Source organism: Thermobia domestica, chromosome 18, assembly GCF_964235325.1.
Source record: "Thermobia domestica chromosome 18, izTheDome1.hap1.1, whole genome shotgun sequence".
NCBI classification, from domain to species: domain Eukaryota; kingdom Metazoa; phylum Arthropoda; class Insecta; order Zygentoma; family Lepismatidae; genus Thermobia; species Thermobia domestica.
The window spans coordinates 132,510,191-132,531,905 of record NC_137471.1 but is presented as its reverse complement, the minus strand read 5'-3'; the positions used below and the strand labels follow the sequence as shown (position 1 = coordinate 132,531,905).

Sequence of the window (21,715 nt, the reverse complement as noted above, 5' to 3'; positions counted from 1 at the left end):
TCATGTTTCGGAATCCTAAGGTACCCACGCAAAAATTTGTATATTTATTATAGAGGGAGTTTGGCTACGGACATATAATTGAAGTACTTACCAACTACTTCTATAAAAATTGTTGCGGAAGTACCGCAGCAATCTGAAACATAGATATTTGGATAGGGTATATACTAGTTCCTAAGTGAAGTCTTGAACTACGGTAGGTCCCATAGTTTAGGAGATATGGACCTTTCAAGTTCATTATTTTTATTTCTTGTTTTTGGCCGACCGTAACTTCGAAAGGAAGCATTTGTGCACCCAAGTTGTTCTATACTTTTTGTCTTAACTTAGTGTCAGGAATCACCTCCGAAACGTTGTCGGTGTTGATCCTGTCGCATAATGGGAATACTCCAAAAAATACTCGGCTAAGACACATGTTGGAATAATAATAAACAATTTTCTACTTACCATACACCTAATGTTGCAAAAGTAACTATTTGCAATGTTGTTGCCGGTTCTGCACTACTGCAACAAGTTCCGTCATTGAAATTCATATGATCATTACAATACATATTAAGTAAAATCTGTAAAATAATAATAATAATAATAATAATAATAATAATAATAATAATAATAATAATAATAATAATATAAAAGTTATATATGAAAATCACAAGACTGTAACTACGCTAAGGAGTTGAATTTCTCATATATGTAGAGCGTCCCAGAAATAAGCGAGCACTCTGGAAAAGGAGCATTCTCGCATCTAGTTTTAGGTTGTACAGTATGTTTTATTGATGTCGCAGTTTGTTCTCGTATGTGTTCAATTAAAATACTACTACACACAAGTGTTCTAGTTTTCAGTAATATACTTACGCTGTACGAATGCTCTTCGTCACATAATTCACTTGATTTGAGTTCCACAAAACGGTTCTACAAGATTAAAAATGAGAGAGAACGTATAGTCCATATGAAAATCAATTCCATGTAAAATATATATATATATATATATATATATATATATATATATATATATATATATATATATATTTATTAGAAGAGATACTGTTGCTAATTTCATAAAGGGATTTTAAAGTGGCGGATCAGTTCAATATCTTCCAATGTAGGGAACATGCCTAGGTATCATTCATAGGATTCTAAGCAACATGAGATTATTGAGAAAGAAGGGAACATACCAGAATTTGTGTGACAGTACCGCTGGACCTTTCTTTCTTCACAGAATAGTAATAAAAGAAAACTTTGAATAGGCTTGATACAGACTTCCTTTCACGTGCTGATAATTGGGAAAATGTTAATGGTAGTCGAGAATGAAGCAACACCTCTGCAGCATCCCAGCACGCAAATGGTTGAATGAACAAACAATTCCTTAATCGCTGGATTGGGAAACGAAATACTTCTCGCTCTTCCAATCTTACTCCTCCGTACATTTTACTATGAGATCAACTCTAAGAAACCATGTATGAGTGATGAACTGAACCGTAACACCGAATACGCAGGGGTAAACATTCCTGTAAATCTGTGTACCAAAGTCTCTGTATAAGTCGTCACAAAGCTTTAAATGTCTAGAAAGCATTGGAGCATTATTCGAGGACTTGCTATGTACTATGTACTACAATTTATATTTATATGAAAAACCCCGCGTAGCGCAGTCGCTCACTCTTGCCTTTTGTGTAAGCGGTTCCGGGTCTGATTCCTGATACGCACTTGGTCGAAATGGTATAATAGCTTTTTCAGACCAACCATCCTAGGGTCTTTGTTGGGTTTTCCTTACTCACACCAGGCAAATGCCAGGATGGTACCTAACATGCAGATTCAAGGCCACTTCTTTCCCTCTCCATTCCTTTTATCTTTCCCCTTCACGGATAGTATGCTTGCCATGGGACGTCACTCTCGTACGTAACGGCTATAGATGCTGGTAATGCCCAGATATATGTACAAATAAATAAACATATCGGTATGTATACCTAGTTTAAAAACCTTGTGTCGATTAATGGATTGTGTACGTTTGCCTCTTATTTCTGGGACACCCTATATCAATTACAAAGAATTCTATCAACGTACTTCATTTGTTACTTACAGACAATGTGTCCATACTATTTCTTATTTTCCAGCTTTTACCTTTCTTGCATGTAGCATACATAGCATCTGGAAAACCATGCAATCCTTACCTAAATGGTCAGCATGTTTTGAACAAGATAATTATACATGTAACGCTATTGAAACTTTCGTACTTCCTTTTGTACTTTTGTTGATAATGTTATATAAGCAAAATTCATTAATATAATTTGAATGTTAAAAAAATAATACAATCTCCAAGGTACAATACAATTTTCTTAAAAAATCCATTCTCTCTAAGATACTACTCGATAATTTCCTACATAACCAATTATAGCTAATAATTAATAGATTTGGACATTAATTCTTGTCAAAAATAATCAAATAAAACTTAATGATACAGATACGCCAAAAAACAAAATTTTATACTGAATTTTCTTCACAAAAGTAGTACATTTCGAGATGCCTTTTTTTTTCAATCGATTCAGCGTCGTAAGGACAAGTTTCATCTCCTCCGTTAACTCAACATTCAAACCAGAAGTGGTTCAAATCAGTTATTTCCGGTTTCAACGTTTATCACCAGAAGAACGAAATGGTGAGATAGCGAGACACGGTTTTTTGCAAACGATTTAGCGTCTAAAGATAACATACCATGACAATTCATGTACGTGACAAACACACTACTAAAACCAAAAGGTGGTTCAAATTTACTATTACTTCCGGTTTCAACATTTATCGACATACAACGAAAACGGAAACAGATAGCAAGGAGCTATTTTATGTAACCGATTCAGCATCTAAAGAAACTATATCATGACAATTCACAATTATCTACAAAACCGGAAATGGTTCAAATTTAATATTACTTCCAGCTTCAATACTAATTTCCGTGGAGCAAAAACGGTAAATGCTATCAAGAAAGGGTCTTTTACAATCGATTCAGGGCCGCAAGAATAGGTTTAATCTTCCTCATTAACTCTCTATTCAAATCGGGAGTGGTTCAAATTATCCATTTCCGGTTTCAGTGTTTATCACTATAGAACTAAAATGGTAACAGATAGCGAGAACTGTCTTTTCGCAAACATCTCAGGGCAACATACCATGATATCCTGAACACACTACAAAAACCGAAAGTGGCTGATGTTTACTACTACTTCCGGTTTCAATACTAATTTCCATAGGACTAAAAAAGTACGAGATATCGAGATGAGGATTTTTGCAATTGATTCAGACTGCCAAGCATAGGTTCCTCCTTCTCACTTAACCTTTTATTTAAATCGGAAGTGGTTAAAATTGGTCACTACCGGTTTCAATGTTTATCGCCAAAGAACAAAACGCTAACAGATAGCAAGAAGCAGTTTCTTGTAAACGATTCAGCGTCTCAAGACAGCATATCATGACTATCCAGAACGCTCTATCAACACCGAAAGTGGTTCACATTCATTATTACTTCTGGTTTCAATACTGAATTCCCTTGAGTAAAAATGATACATGCTATCAAGATGCGGTTTTTCCGCAATCGATTCAGCGTTCCAAGAATAAGATTGTCTGCACCGTTAAACCTCTATTCAAACCGGAAGTGGTTACATTTAGCCATTTCCGGTTTCAACATTTATCGTCATAGAACGCAAAAAGTAACAGCCAGAAAGAAGCGATGTTTTGTAAACGCTTCAGCATATCAAGACAATATATCATGACTATCAAGAACTCTCTCTACAAAACTCGGAAGTGGTTGTTTATTACTACTTCCAGTTTCAGTGCTGATTTTCATAGAACAAAAATAGTAAGAGATATCGAGATGCTTTTTTTTTCAATTGATTCAGCGTTTCAAGAGTGGTTTCCCCCTTCTTCATTAACCTTTATTTAAAGTAAAAGTGGTTAAAATTAGCCACTTCGGGTTTTAACGTTTATTGCTATAAAACGAAAACATTAATAGATAGTAGCAAGTTTTTTTTATATATATATATATTAACAATTCAGCGTCTCAAGACAAAATACTACGACTATTCACAACACACTACCGAAACCGAAAGTGCTTCAAATTTACTATTACTTCCAGTAATAGATATTCCCGTAAACCAAAAGCGATAAATACTATCAAAATGTGTTTTTAGGCGGTGGATTCAGCGTCCCAACAATAGTTTTAATATCTTCTTTAGCCTTCTATTTAAAGTAAACTAATTCTGATTTCAATATTTATCGTCATAGAACAAAAACACTAAGGTAAGGCGAGTGATGGCTTCTTGATATAGATTCAGCGTCCAAGGAACAGGTTCTATCTTTGATCTTATTACTCTATTGCAACCAGTACGTATGGATGCACTATTTGAAGTTTAAGCATTGAATTCACATAGTTTGAAAGTCTTAGTTTCACACTGTGAGATGACATTTATTTTTTTAAATTGACCAAATTATCTATACTATATTCTTAAAGAACCTGAAGCATTTTCAATTGGTGGAAAGAAATAAAATTACGAAGTAAAAAACGAGCCCAGATAAGTAGATTCAAATTCAAAATTCAGTAATTTTCTTGTGAGCGGTGTCAAAAGTACCACTTCCACCTATTGTGCATAATACAAAATTCTGAGTGTACGTGTGTACAACGGAATTTCCGCACCCTCCTCTGTCTGAATTTAATATAGGGCCCTTGGTCTAAATGAAAACAACTTATCTTTCTTTATTGTATTATTATTATTATTATTATTATTATTATTATTATTATTATTATTATTATTATTATTATTATTATTATTATTCTAGTTTTGGACTAATTTTCATTCTTTTACGTCATGCATTGGCTGAACTCGCATTACACAGAGAATGGTTGATCTATCATTTTACAGTGTGGTTGAACTTCCATTTCACAGAGAATGGCTAAACTCCAATTTGGAGAAAATAACTGAAATACAATCTTACGGTATATGTTTGAACTCTCATTTTACAGAATATGGTTGAACTACCATTTTACAAAGTACAGCTGAACTTCTTTTTTACAGAGTGCGACCGAACTCATTTTACAAGGTATGGCTAAACTCTTATTTTACAGAGTACGACCGAACTCTCATTTTACAAAGTATAGCTGAACTCCTATTTTACAGAGTACGACCGAACTCTCATTTTACAAAGTATGGCTGAACTCCTATTTTACAGAGTACGACCGAACTCTCATTTTTACAAAGTATGGCTGAACTCCTATTTTACAGAGTACGACCGAACTCTCATTTTACAAAGGTGCTTTTGTCACTGACAACAGTAACACTACAAACGAATACGGCCTACATTATTAACCCAATGGTATAAAATTACTTAATTTGTATTTTAACAAGGAAAACGAATTATCTAAAATGAAGAATAAATTTTTTTTAAATATTATTTTGATTACCTGAGTGTCATGTTTTAAGGCCAATGGTCCTAAATGAAGGCCATCTTCACTTTCCTCCAAATTCCCCTGCGCAATAAGACGAGAACTTGACCATAATTGTGCCCCACTGTGCTGTAAAACCTTCGATAAAACAATAATTTAATTTTTAAAAATATACTAATATTACGCATTGTAATGAAGTAAAAATAGTATTACTAACATTCATATTCCAATGAACAGTAAATTTGTAACAAACAAAACATACAGAAAAATTTTCAGGATACTTATACAACAAAAAAAAAAAAAAAAAAAAAAAAAAATATCAATAATTTCGATCTCTTTCTTTAGATCGTGAAACAAGATTATGATGTTGTGGTAATGCTCTCAGTTTGATCTTAATTGCTTTTTTTTTTTTTTTTTTTTTTTTTTTTTAACTGTAGAAAGAACATGGCCACTCACATTCTTACAATTTCACTTCATCTCATCATGACCATCTCCTTTAGCTTTGGTGCATAAACATGGGACGTTAAACTTAAAAAAAAAAAAAAATTAAAAAAATTAACATATATATTAATAAAAGGAGGAAACAACTGATTTAAACTTATTTTTACACACCAGATCCTCTGTTGGTAAGAATTCAATAACACACAAAGAATGACCGGGCCACTCGAAAAAATGAAATGAAATGAAATCTTTTTAAGTTTTACGTCCCACAATTATGCCGGCTAAGCTATAGCAGACAGTGATGATGATATGAAATGAATGAAATGGTGGAATGAAGTGGGAGGAAACGCGAGAAACCCCGAGAAAAACCACACACATGGTCTTTGTCCACCACAAACCTCACTTGGCGCGAGCTGGGATCGAACCAAGGACCCCATGTACCAGAGGTGAACATTCTACCACTGAGCGGCTGGACCGAGACTCGAATCCGGGATCTTCCGCATACCGTGCCGATGCGTTAACCACTACGCAATGGACAGTGGATTGTCCAAGCACAGCAGCTAGGCTGTGATACAAGCCATGTGGTCTGAGTGGAGAGCACCGACTTCAAGAGTGGGAATGTGTGTGTGTGGCTGTTCTGCAAAGCATAGTGGTTAACACATCGGCACGGTATGCCAGGGATCCCAAGTTCGAGTCTGGGTCCAGTCATTTTACTTTTACACTCTTTGTGTGTTATTAAAAAACTTAACTTATTAAAAACGTATGAAACTTTATTACTTATCTGTGCGTACCGAAGATGACGAACCACACTAGAAATGAAATATTTAGGTTTGCATCCGTGGTTATATGATTGTGTCTAAAGGAAACGGGATGATTAATTACGGGGAATGATAATGAAAGAATCGGTGAAATGGGAATGTAGGAGGAAAAGGGAGAATCCCGAGAAAACCTACGGACATAATATTACCACAAACTCACTTGGTCTGAGATCGAACCAAGGACCCCTAAATTCTTTTTTCTTTGGCGAAAGTTGTAGTAGTGAGAACCCTACCATCTACTAACCTTGTTATCAAGTCCTCTAGTGAATCCTTTATAACTTAATCTTCAGATACTACTACAACTTTCACCAAAGAAAAGAGAATTTAGCCTACGTAAGTGATTAAAAACAACAAAAGCTATAAATTCTGGGATAACCAAATAATTATTAAAATCACTCGCTGAAATGGGCAGGCACTGCATTCGGCTTCATGGCAAAGCAATTACATAAAACTGATACATAAATCTACCAACTTTTTACTTAATAAATTTTCTCTAAACTACACAAACAGGTGAGTTAAGTTCTACAATTTCATATATGTATATACACGAGGAGCAGTCAAAAAGTTTCCGGAATTCTGTTGTAGCTCTTTATTATCACAATATAAGCACACATTTACTTGATCGCCTTCAAAGGTGGCATCTTCGGAACACACACATACTTGTCTCCTGCGATTGGTGGAAACACCGACGATAGGCCTCTTTTGGTATCTTCCGAAGTTCAGCCGTCGCGTTAATTTTGATCTCTTCTACGTTGGCGAAACGGAAAGGGCCATTTTTAGCTTTGAAAAGAGTCAAACATTCGAAAAAAAAAAATGAAATCTTTAAGTTGTACGTCCCACGGTTATGCCGGTTAGGCTAAAAGAGACGGTGATTATGACAAATGAATCAAACGAAGGAATGAAGAAAGTTGAAGGAAACGGGAGAACCCCGAGAAAACCCACGAGCACGGTGTTTGTTCACCACAAAGTCCACACGGCGCGAGCTGGGATCGAACCAGGAACCCCAAGCACCGGAGGTGAACGTTCTACCACTGAGCCACCCCGTTAGGGGGTCATAGGAGGTGAAGCATCAAATGATGGATCTTTATAGAAATTCCAAACTTTGTTCCGGAAATGCCAGTGATCGTCAGATTATTCACAAATTTCACAGAATTAATATTTCGATGCTCTTTGCATGTGCCAGTGACTTATATGGGGATATAGCCCCCTTCAAAATTTTTTTTAAAAAAAATCACCAAAAATATCCTTAATATAAACATACGAGAAGGTATTTTTGTCAATTAATGTGAAATTTGGTGTCGTTGTAACAAAAAGGTATGCGTTTTTCAAATCTGGAATATTATTTTGGAACGCACCGCCTAGGGGCACAGGGGGCGAAGCATAAGATGATTGATCTTTATTAAAAATTCCAGATTTTGTTCCGGAAATGGCAATGAACGTCAGATTATTCACAAATGTCACAGAATTAACATTCCGATGCTTCTTGCACGTGTCAGTGACTGATATTGGGCTACAGCTCCCCTTCCAAAAATCACATTAAAAATTCACGATAATAATCCTTGGCAGGGACATATAGAAGAAGCTATCTTTTGTCAATTAATGTGAAGTTTGGCGTTATGATAGTAAAAATCTGGAATGTTACTTTGCTAACAAGAGGCACAGGGCACGGAGGGTAATTTGGTACCTTTGGGGGTCATAGGGGCAGAGATAAAAATTCCAAATTTTATTTTGGGAGTGCTCATGACTGTCAAATTAATTGAGTGTCCAATTAGTTGCAAGATACACATAATTGATGTTCGTACTACTCTTATGTACCGTTGACTAATATGGGACTACAGCCCTCTTTGAAAAGCATCATAAATTCAATGATTGTTCTTACGTAAGGACCTAATGGAAGAAGCTACATATTTTTATAATTCATGTGAAATTTGGCATTATTTGAGATAAAAATGTTTGTTTAGAAAAAAAATCTGATGTGACAATAGAATAATAACCATGTGTGGATTTCTTTTAGGGGCGTGGACTCAGAATTTCTTTTGCTTAATGGGAATGTCAATGTGAAATGTTGCAAGCAGTTTTCTCTAATTATTTGTAAGAATTTTGCGGTAAATTTGTAATTTTAGTTAGAAAATTCGCCTGTACCTATGATGGTGCATGCGTCTGGAATTTTATTACGCTCATTCCTCTTTATTGGCCAAAAATAGCAACAAGAAAAATTCAAACTTTTCGTTATTTGCGTTATTGGTGTGAGCGTAAAAATAATCGCAAATATCACAGAATTAATGCTCAGAAGCTACTTCCATGTACCAGTGGTCATTGTGGGGCTACAGCTTCCCCTTCTCGGTCCCAAAATCAGTTTGAAAAATACAATAAATATCCACATAACTTTCTTATATTTTCTTTCATGCTCCTTTTGTTCCATTCGGAATGCAGGCTAAGACACGTGTTTTTAAGATATATTGGAACATTCAACTTCCATGTCCGAACCATACGGTTGCGCTCCATTGTAAATTGATTTCAAGCAATGTCAACAATTATTTGTTTTGTAAACTACTTTATAATTGTTGACTCAACTTCTTATTCATCTGCACTGACAACAGTTTCAGACCTTTTCTTATCGCAATACACCAATGATTTACGACCTACGTTAACAGTTCAATAGGAGTTTGTGTCTGTAATCAACACCCGATCGACTTCGGAAAAGCACATTACATAACACGTGAATCTGATGAGTAGACTGGCTTAATCGTTTGTGAAATGCTTGTCGTTTCCACTACATTTTTAGAATACGTTTATACTGTGCTGTTTTTTGATCATGCAGTCTTTAACTGAGGATCAGCGTGCTAATATTATTAGCATTACATTTTATCAGAAAAATTGGCAAAAGCGCCAAGATTTCGTAGAGATAAGAACTCGGACTAATAGTGCGCGATATGCAAATTCACCGTTTGTACGAACAGTTCCGCAGCAATTGTTTTCACAGTGCCATCTTGCATCTAGAAAAAGTGCAGGGAGATCTGCAAGCGTATTTACAGAAGAAACAAAAAGATAGATATTGTTATCTGTTACTAGTTTACCGTGGAAATCCCTTGTTCGGCGAAGATCAGGCTTAAATATTAAGACACTACGCTACGAAGAATTCTAAGAAACTTGAAGATAAAACCATAGAAGGTCCGAATGGTTTCTGAGTTGTGTGCAAGTGATTATGATGATCGAGTTTATTTCTGTAACTGGTTCATTGAGAAATTAAATGAAAACCCTGTGCTCTTGTTTTAAGTTTTCTGACGAAGCCAAATGCTTCTTAAATGCTTCAGTGTCCTCATCACATGCAAGATATTGGTCATCAGTGCTGTCGAACGTGAGGTCAGAAGTGTTAGTGCAAAAACGAGGAATCGTGCTTTGGTGTGGCATAACTGCTACTAAGGTGATAGAACCTTTCTTTTTCATAAAAATGTAGCAAAGGCATCATACGAAAAGCTACTAAGAAAGAAGATATTTGTCGAACAAGATCGCTAAAATTTAGATCAAAATGATGAATTATGGTTCATACAAGATGGAGCACCACTACATCGCTCAAATACGACTATAAATCTTTTAAAAGAGAAGTTTGGGGAACGACTTATTTTTATGGGGTGAAGTGTCGAATGGCCATCAAGTAATCCAGATCTTACTCCATTTTTTTTTTTTTATTTTTTAGATTTTTTTTTTTTTTTTTTTTTTTTTAGATCTCTAAAACAAATTGTATGAAAAATCAAGTTACAATATACATGACTTAAAACAAAGCATTGTCCAGAGCGTAGAGATTATCACTCCAGAAATGTTGGAGAAGGTGTTCACAGTGTCTTTAGTAAATCGCATTAATTCATATTTTGCTCGTTCACGAGGGCATGCTGAATAAAAGTAAGTTAATTTTATCAGTTTTGCACTTAGGTTAATGATATTTTTAAACAATTAATGACAATGGAGCCAAAAGTGTTGTTTCTAAAAATGAATAATGTGTTTTCTTGGGTTTGTACTATAGCCTTACTCAACCTGATTCTTATTCCTCGCGAGACTTTGCTTTTACTACAACCATGTGCCCATAGTATACGATTTCTTGACGTGATTACATGTGCAGTACACGAGTAGGCTATTGCGTGAGAAGTGGAATCATATGGTCATTGTGTAAGAAGTAGGGAAAAGAGACGCTTATTTTGTGAATAAAGAAAACAATATTGAAACTTTAAGGTCACCTATTAGACTTTTAATTTTAGAAATATTACTCCTTACTGAGACTTTTCTTTTGTGGTACCTGCGACATTTTCCATTGTCATTCTGGGTTCTATTTCGAGCTGGTTTGCTTAAGTGTGCAAAAACTATGCTGGTGACTTCTATGTGAGATTTTGTGCTATAAGAAGAGTCCAATTAGATTCTTAAAAACGCAAAATTCTTTGATTATATTTCAGTGAAACCAAAACAACGAAGCTATATCCTTAATCTGGAACACTGACAGACGATATTCATTTACACAAGATTGGAGATTTATAAAGTTAAAACATTCTTCTACAATAATGATAAATTGCACATTAATTGTAAAACATATTTACTGTCTTCCTGTAGGTCCCTCTATAAGGATATTTATCGTAAATTATGTGATTTTTGGAAGGGTGGCTGTAGCCCAATATCAGTCACTGCCACATGCAAGGCGCATTGGAATATTAATTTTGTACCATTTGTGATTAATCTGACGCTCCCCGGAAGTTCCAAAATAAAATTTGGAACTTTTATAAATATCCAACAACTTATTATTCGCCCCCCTGTGCTCCCCTAAAAAAAAGGCGTTGCCAAAATAACATTCCAGATTTGAAAAACACATACTTTTTGCTACAATGACGCCAAATTTCACATTACTTAACAAAAAATACCTTCTTCTCGTATGTCCCTACTAAGGATATTTATCTTGATTTCTTTTTTCTCTTTTTTGGAAGGGGGCTGTAGCTTGGTATAAGTCACTGGCATATGCAAGGAGCATCGGAGTATTAATTCTGTGACATTTGTAAATAATCTGACGCTCACTGGTATTTCCGGAACAAATTTGAATTTTTTATAGATCCATCATCTGATGCTTTGCCCCCTCTGCCCCCTAAGGCGGAGCGTTACCAAAATAATATTCCAGATTTGTAAAACGCACACCATTTTTGCTATAACGACGCCAAATTTCACATTAATTGACAAAAAAATTTCTTCTCGTATGTCCTTACTAAAAATATTTATGGCAATTTTTATTTTGGGGACGGGAGCTGTAATCCCATTATCAGTTACTCTCACATGTAAGGAGAATCGGAACATTAATTCTGTGATATTTGTGATTAATCTGACTAGTACTGTCATTCCGAAAATAAATTTTGGTATTTTGGTAGCACATCATCCATCACCTTTTCACGCTCCTTGACCCCCTTCAGAAAATAACCTTCGAGACCGCTGTAGCTTGGTGAATGAATGTTTTTGCATTTTGTAGCAAAAACAATTCATTTGCCCCCAAATCTTTACGAATAATTATTGGAGAAAACTGCTTCAAAAATTTAACATTGAAACTCCCATAAGGAAAATGAACTTTTGTGTTTACGCTCCCAAAACAGGGGCTAAACAGCGATTTTCTCTTATTTGCTTTAGAAATTTGAAAAATTCAGATATTTCTCAATAACAATGCCAAATTTTACATTAATAGTGTGAAAACTTCATCTTCTCCCAGTGCTGTATAAAATTACACGAATTATGGAACAGTATATAAATATAAATTGAAAATCACTATGTTTGTGACTCTAAATCTCCTGAACCGCGCAACCGATCTCGATCAAATTTGTAACACGGATGAGATTCGAGGCTGGGCTGGTTTTAGGCTATTCACTTTGATTGTAAAACTGAGGGGGGAGGGGGTATAGAAAAATAAATAAAACTTAATAACTCCTGAACCACTCGGCCGATCTTGATCAAATCTTCAACATAGATGAGGTTCAGGCCTGGGATTCGTTTCCGTGATTTAAGTTTGACGGAACAACGTAGGGGAGAAGGAGGGAGAGATATAAAAGAATCAATTTATATAAGACTGAATGTGACTTTTTTGTAGCTTAACTCTTGAACTATCCAACCGATTTCAATCAAATTTTCAAGATACACGAGGTTCGGATCTGGAAACATTTCTGTAATTTCACTTTAACGGTAGATCCTAGGGGAGGGAGAGGAGAGGGGGACACCCAACCGATCTCGATCAAATTCTCAACATACATGAGTTTGCGGGCAAGGATTACTTTAGGCTACTCACTTTGACGATGCAACGTAGGGGAGGGGGAGAGAAATTTAAAAATGATAAAAAATGATTAATATTAGTGTTGAATCCATAGTTTTCGGGGTCGATGAAAAAAACAGTGACACTTTTTATTAAGACATTCCTCATTTTGAGGTTTAAAAATAATAATATAGAAGTACACAGTTAACGGATCAACTCTAAGTTTCTAGAACAATATAGCAGAGTGAAAACATTTTTAAATAGAACTAACAGCACGTTTGTAGGTAACGCGGACGAATTTAGAAAAGTGAAAACAAAAACAATTCCAGTTCCGTGAAATGAAAGTATTATAAAAACCGTAGACAATTCAGTCTAGGTGTGCAGATAATCTATCAACCTACTAGTTACCACTCTTGCTTCGTAGAAAAGTGACATTGGGAAGGAGTAGTTCTGTTACTGATGGCAATGGACGTAAAGACACTGTAAGTACGCTCGCATAGAGCTCTGTTAGTGACTCTGGTGAAAAATACACATAGACAGTCCTGACATGTAAGACGAGAATGTGAACCCTTCAATTATCTTGTAAATATCATTCATTTAATAAGCTCTTTTGGTAATGGTTTATCTTATATGCACTTTGTTATATATTGTTGTAATAAATTAGTTTTCTTCATGTAAAGCCTATAAAAGTGAATTTCTAACTCTATACTACCTGCCCTATGGCATTCAATCAATCAATATTATTTTTTAAAGATTTGTTATGGCTGCCATGACTCATATTTCAAAAGGAACTTTATTTTCAAATTCCCTGTTAGGTAGGCAACACACTTCACACAAATCTTTCTCCCGTGCAATCATTTTCGGCCATACAATGCATTCATATCTCACCTCCCAAATCCTGATTTCATATTGAGGCATTGGTTCACTGCCCGACATACCACCTTAACCTCTTATCCCTTTTCCCCTTCCTTCCCTTCACGTACGTAACACGCCACTTAAACAATAGCGACACTGAATGTTCTCAACACACCTTTTCCTAAGCATGCAAGGAAAAGCACTTGTTTATATTCACGTATTTTCTTCCTGTATCTTAATCTTGAACAGCTGGTTCTGTTCAAAAACTTGAGCGCTCTAAGGATACATGAACGAAATCTGTTGAATACTTCATACAACTCACGCTCAATAGACATTGTTTATATCAGAATAGACACACCCACCCTTTACCTTTTTCATAGCATCTTAATACAAAGCGACTAAAATCCGTTTCTTTCGATTCAAATATACGGTTACGTCGTGACCCACCCCCACGAAATACTACTCCGCCACTATGTCCTTTCCTTTCCTACGACCCCTTTGCCTTCGATACATCTGATCACTCACTAATTCAGCGTAACATACTGTTTATCTTTAAACTTAGGTGTTTACTTTATTTCCACAACAACAACAACAAAATAAATAAATAAAAATAAAAAGAGAATTTCTAGGTAATACGTACCAAATTTCTTCTTCCGGACGGTCATAATAACATCCTGTTTATGTCCTACTCACATACACATTAAACTTTCACCCTTGAACCTTCCTTCTACTCGCACAAAATTACGGTACAAATCACCAAGAAAACACTTTCGCACAGGTCATTTACCCTGAATTCTCTATGATGCAGTATGACCTACTTATGCTAGTGGACATAATCACCTCTCCATACCGTTACTCTTCTACCAAAATATTTTGTTTCTGTTGAGGACCACAACAAAACAACTACACCAGATTATAGGGACTACAATAATAATAATAATAATAATAATAATAATAATAATAATAATAATAATAATAATAATAATAATTCACTCCTACTTCTATCCCTTTTCCTCCTTGCAGTTTATTGTGTTGTCCCTCGTTCCACAAATTCCTGCCTTCGACTCCCGATTAGCCCCAATCACTTGCAATAATTATTGCCTCCTACAAACAACTTGCACTATTTTCTGTCTGTCACCGATTACATTTTTTTTCCACCCGTGACCTTTGTCAACAGTGATTTTGTGGTGCATACATGGTATCAGACAGGTCTTATCATTATTTTTTCTTTTCACCTTTCTTTCCATTTTTTCTCTTCTTTTCATATAATGAAATTTGATTATAAACAGCCTTGCCTACAACCTAACAGAGATACTCATGCACAAGCGTACTTTTATGTTTTTTGAGTTCCTTTCATTTATGTCCTACTTCCTGGACCCGTGCTCCACCCGCCCTGGGACAGCCATTTCCAGAATCCAGAGGGATGCAGCCAGCAATGTCTCCAGAGAATTCCTGTTCCTGAGAGATGCAAATAGCCCTGTCTACAGAGACTTTTTGTACATGAGAAATGCAGCCAGCAATGTCTCCAGAGATTTCCTGTTCCTGAGAGATGCAAACAGCCCTGTTCCTGAGAAATGCAGCCAGAAATGTCTCCAGAGATTTCCTGTTCCTGGGTATGCAAACAGCTCTGTTCTTGAGAAATGCAGCCAGCATGCCTCCAGAGAATACCTGTTCCTGAGAGATGCAAACAGTCTTGTTCCTGAGAAATGAAGCCAGCAATGTCTCCAGAGATTTCCTGTTCCTGAGAGATCCAAACAGCCCTGTCTCCAGAGACTTCTAGCTTCAGAGCGACGCAGCCAGCCCTGCTCCTAGTGCTCCGGTACGATATGCAACCAGCACTTCTCCACGGCATTCCAGTTTGCAGCCTTCTGCATTTTCACATGGACCTTCTTCGCATGTCAGTGTTTTTTTTTTTTTCATCCCATGTGTTCACACCCTTTAGTGTTTTATTTTGAGGTTTAAAAGTCACTAGTTCATAAGAACAGATGACAGACATTTTTTTGAGCCGAGGATTAAGACATTCCTCATTTTGAGGTTTAAAAATAATAATATAGAAGTACACAGTTAACGGATCAACTCTAAGTTTCTAGAACAATATAGCAGAGTGAAAACATTTTTAAATAGAACTAACAGCACGTTTGTAGGTAACGCGGACGAATTTAGAAAAGTGAAAACAAAAACAATTCCAGTTCCGTGAAATGAAAGTATTATAAAAACCGTAGACAATTCAGTCTAGGTGTGCAGATAATCTATCAACCTACTAGTTACCACTCTTGCTTCGTAGAAAAGTGACATTGGGAAGGAGTAGTTCTGTTACTGATGGCAATGGACGTAAAGACACTGTAAGTACGCTCGCATAGAGCTCTGTTAGTGACTCTGGTGAAAAATACACATAGACAGTCCTGACATGTAAGACGAGAATGTGAACCCTTCAATTATCTTGTAAATATCATTCATTTAATAAGCTCTTTTGGTAATGGTTTATCTTATATGCACTTTGTTATATATTGTTGTAATAAATTAGTTTTCTTCATGTAAAGCCTATAAAAGTGAATTTCTAACTCTATACTACCTGCCCTATGGCATTCAATCAATCAATATTATTTTTTAAAGATTTGTTATTATGCTGTTCCAATCCAAGTTCAGCCCTGATAGTTGGTGAGGGGGAGGGTACAACGTAGGGGAGGGGGATAAACATTTAAAATGTTCGAAAATGACTAATTTTAGTGTCGAATCCATAGTTTTAGGAGTAGCTGAGATTAACCGTGACAATTCTGATCCCGTGTGCCGCAGCACGGAGGAGGGGGAGGAGGAGTTATATATAATAATATTAATCGAAAATTACCAATGTTAATATCTAATCCATAGTTTTCGGGATCACTCAGATGAACAGTGACATTTCCGATCTGGTTTAAATCCAAAATCAGCCCCGCCACATAGGGGAGGGGGAGAAAGAGAGATATAAAAATGATCAAAACTGGTCACTATCAGTGTCGAATTTATAGTTTTCTGGATTACTTAGATGAACAGTGATACTTTTGATACCGTTTAAATTCCAATTCCACCCCGCAACTTGGGGGAGGGGAGGAAGAGATTTAAAAATGATCGAAAATGACCGATATTAGTGCTGAATCCACATTTTTTTGTGGTTGCTGAGATGAACGGCGACACTTTAGATGCCATGGCCAATAACATGGGCGAGGGGAATATATATATATAAATGATCGAAAATGACCAATATTAGTGTCGAATCCATGGTTTTCGGGGCAGCCGAGATGATGAATGAATTTTCCGATGCTGTTTAAATCGAAAACATCATATTTCACGGGTACTACACACATGACATACGGAGTTGTGCATTTGAAAATTTCATTCCAACCCAGTGAAGCGGGAAATATATGCTAATATATATATATATATATATATATATATATATATATATATATATATATATATAAATGATTAACAGTATATTTGAGTGTCAGTATCAGTAAGTTTATATACATGTAAGAATAATTAAAAATCATATAACTCACTTCTAGTGCCGCTTTGTTGTACAAATCAACTTGCTCATTCGTTATCATGGATCTTCCGGCATGCAACTTCTCAGTATTGACAGGTTCCTGCAACGTCCATAATACTTTAGACTTCTTGCTTGCTAATGTATCGATTCCCTGCAAATAATAATCACAATTTGAGGTCAGTATTCACTTTTTTTATTATTATTATTATTTTAGAAACAACCTATAACCTATGTTAACTTCAAACATTTTTATGCTCAGAGAATGAGAAATTAATGTACATCCTCATACCATATTGAGATTTACTGTTATCCCCATTTTTATATATCTGAAGATGTCCTCGATTTGAGAATGAAGATTCACTGCATATCAGCTTATATATTTATTAGGATGGGATATTTTTTTCTCGATTTTCGATCATGGATAGTCTGGAAAAGGTGCACTAGGTTCACATTTTAAAAAATGAGATTTTTGGGATAACTCCTTGATTTGCCGAAAATGTTTTGAAATTTCGCTAAAACATTCATTTTTGACATTTTTATTTATTTTTTTTTTTCTGAGCATACGTGTATAGTCATATTTAGTTTTCCAAATGCCTAAATAAGCTCTGATTAATTATTAATTAGGTCCTCTGTATCTTGTAAATTAACTTTTATTTTTTTATCACTTTATCGCATGTAAATAGGCAAAAGCTATAAGTTTAGTTTTGATCTCCCACCGGTATCTTTCTTTTGTCTGTTTATGTTCCTTGTAATTACTTTCTTCGTTTGATGTTTTTGATGAGTGAATGTATTGTTTTTGGGTGACATAGCGCAGCTCGTCTTGACTACAAGTCCGGAAGTAGAAGAGAGTGTGGAACGGGCTAGAGAGGTAAAAACCAGTCATATGGGGTGTTTTTCTGTTCTGTTAGATTGCAACATTTGCTCAGTGCGCACGTGAAAACTTCTTCTCTTGCGATATAGTGTGTTTTGTGTATTGTTAAAGGATAAATCTTCCAATACCTTGTTTCGTGCGTTGTTGTTGAAACAATTTTACGAATATTTTACGAATGGTTAGTGAAAAGGACCACTGCCGTATGTGAAAAGTTGCCTTTTGGCGCATTGTGTGAATTGAAAGACTTGCAATTTTCAATTTTGCTCACATCATGTGCCACTACTACTGGCTGTCATGACAGACAAAAATCGTCGTATCTCTCTTCAACCAAGAGATGATCTTGTTAAGATGGTCGGTGAAACGCTTACTGAAATCTGGACAAAGGAATCCATACCTGTAGTTTCCAAACGGACTATTAATAGAAAGATCAATAAGGACTATTACAAACATCGATAAATGGAGAAATCACTTTAGCATACGGAAGTGAAACAGAAAACGTGCGAATAGTTCGTACGAAATGCAGAAACTTCTCTCTTCGACACTGTAGCTTGTAAATATAGAAACTTGGACAATTGTAGCAGCGAGATCAGGCGTAAAGTTCCACAGCAAGAGGTAAAGTTCCTGCATGATCAAAGAACTAGTCGAAAAATGACTAGGATATATTAACTTACAAACGAGAAAAGCCCTTGAAAATACAGTTGCGCAAAACACGATAAGGTATGCTAGTTATACGAGGGATAGCAGTTCTACGCCAGGGCCCTCAATGAGTGAAGCTCGTAGAAAGGTATCATCTAGTTTTGAATCAGATAGTTTGAGCGAATCAGAATTTGAATCAGGGACTTGAACACCAACAACAGACACTTCCAAATACATTTCCCTTTCTCACACAGCTTCCGCCGCATTTAGAACTAATGTACCAGAGAGGTAACTGGCATTAATCGTTTCATCCTTCAGGTCACGCTAAATCATTGTATTTGTTTATTGACCAGAACAAAATGGTCATTTCTGAATTAACAGCAGTCGGGTGAGACGGCACTGCTGTTGAAAAAGCAACGGTTCATTCCTTGTCTTCAAGAAAAATTAAGGAGAGATCTTCCATATTTCGTATGTATTTTTCATACAAATGAGCTTCCACTTTGAAATCTAATGTAGGATGTCAAACAGAATTCGGAATTTCCAAATCATTGTTTTTCTGTGACCTGTAGAAAAATATCGAAAGACTCGATAATTCTATCACTTATACTACATTCAATTTATATAATTCACACATATCATTTCTACAATCTGAAAAGACAATACTGGACTAGGAAGACTTCACCTTATTCCAACATGAAGTATTCAAGAAGTCTACCAAGATGCACACTTAATACTTTTTACTTTTTTTTAAGCAGTAATTTTCTCGTTTACACACATATGCCCACATACAACAATTAAGAAAGATAAAAATCTAACACTGACATAGCTTCCTTTAAATGTATCATATCATCATTAAAACGATAAAAATCGAACATTGATGTATTTTCTTTTCAGCTGAAATAATTTTCTCTTGAAATAGTTCAGCTTATTCTTCAGCCCTCTCCAGTAATTTTCTTTCCTCTTCTTCCAGGGGCATAATTTCCTTCCTAGTCGCCCTAATTTCCTGAAGTACCTTGGATGTGCATTACCCCATCTATGTCACCTGCACTATTACTGTTGTAGAACAATTCAAAATTTGGCTGATTTTCGATATTTGTAACACCGTAGCGTTCTTAGTTTGCAATACTGCACAATAAATGTGGTTTGTAAGTTTTCGTTTTGCATGTAAATATGAAATATGTAACTAACTGACGTACTGTTATTTGTCTCGATATCTCTATAGGTCAAAATTTCAGCGTTTTGTATTTATTAGTTTAAAAATTACAAGGGCGTATTCAGATAAATGAATGGTCCTAGTATATATATATAGGGTCATTGCCCCTATGATGGCCACTGTAACGTTGTTTGCTCGATAACATGCAGGATATTGCAACGATACTCACAAAAAGTTGTGTACGCGAAGTGACACACTTCAACTATACACAGCCACAGGAAACAAAAAAAGACACTCAGTATATCCTAAGTTATTACAAAAAAACTGAAAGGATGCAAAGTGTCCATCATTGAAACACACGCTCCATTGAGGGCCACATGTATGCTCCTAATATGGCCACATTAAGATCTGCCTATTTTCCCTTCTACTAAGATCGAAAGAACGAATAAATTGTGTGAACAAATACGAAGAATGTTATTTCCATCGTATATTAGTATTATGACGTTATATTCATAACATACACATGGACATACACAACAATTGGACATCCTGGCGTATATAGTTGGATAAATGATATACAAGCTAGGCTGCAAGTATTATATGTAAGGGCTAACTACTAAATAGGGTCTAACACAAGCTACTACTTAACTAAGATATTGGACATGGGCTAACTACAGAAGTAATACATCACTTATATAGGTTACCTACTCACCATTTATAATTACATCATTTATATAGGTTACCTACTCATCAAAGCAGTCACCACAAAAATATTTAGTTTTTGTCATTCGGCCGTATGATTGAGCACTGGTTTCATGTACCCAAGCACTACAAAATTTATATTGAATCCAGAGGCATCATAATAATAACCGTTACACTGTCCACAGAAATCTTCTTTCCTTGCCTTAGATGATTCCCTAGTCATCACGCGAGTAGAAGGCCTAGCCTTAAACATGTCCGATGTATCGTTGGAAGTCTTAGTATTGGTGGGTCTATATTCCTGACGATGAAGAGATCTAGAAAACTTAGGTTTGGTAGCCACACCACGTGATTTTCTTTCTTTTAGGTGTTGGATTTTGGACGGAGATAATGGATTGTAAATAACATTACGATGAGGCCTCTTTCGGTTGGTAGGCTGCACTTGAGAGATTGGCAAAATATCTTCAAATGTCACTTGTTGTTGTTCATCAGGTTGTGTATGAATAGTCGTACAATCAATATCATTAGCAAATTCAAAGATCTGGGTGCCGGTGGTGAGTCAGATACAGTGAATGTGCTGGATTGAGGAGAGCTGGTCGCATCGTTGACTGTCTTTATTACATTCCTCTTGTTGTTGGTTTCCGAATGTTTCCATGTGAGTCTCTGTGTCCACAGAACAAGAATCTTCACTGAAAGCATGTCCTTCTGGAGGAATCTTATCAGGATTGATTGGAAAAATCCCACATGCTTCGAAGTCTCTGACACCGTTAGATACAGTCGCTGCTTGCGACCAGGCTTCGAAGAACACAGCTGGGAAAGCTCTCTTAGTGAAAGCCTCTGAAGGATGGCGTCTTTTCCGAATGTTAGTTGCCTGGTTATAATAGTGTTTTAAAGGTTTCATTTATTTCTCATCATCACCGTCTCATTTAGCCTAACCGACATAACCGTGGGACGTAAAACTTAAAGATTTCATTTCATTTTTTCATTTTGTTTTGTGGAGTGATCTCTGCATCCTTTCTCTGGATCCGCTCTCGCTTAGAG

At 35.9% G+C, this 21,715-nt stretch overlaps 1 protein-coding gene across 2 annotated transcripts in view; it reads right to left on the bottom strand.

The window, feature by feature from the left end:
* LOC145674938 (N-acetylneuraminate (7)9-O-acetyltransferase) overlaps positions 1-21,715 on the bottom strand; it is a 146,736-nt gene that overhangs the window by 78,335 nt on the left and 46,686 nt on the right. For both annotated transcript variants that reach the window (XM_081745196.1, XM_081745197.1), the window contains exons 5-7: positions 17,329-17,466; positions 5,432-5,551; positions 442-557 (exon numbers count right to left, since the gene is read on the bottom strand). In XM_081745196.1, coding sequence (XP_081601322.1) covers positions 442-557; positions 5,432-5,551; positions 17,329-17,466 — 374 coding nt within the window. The remainder of the gene's footprint in view (positions 1-441; positions 558-5,431; positions 5,552-17,328; positions 17,467-21,715) is intronic.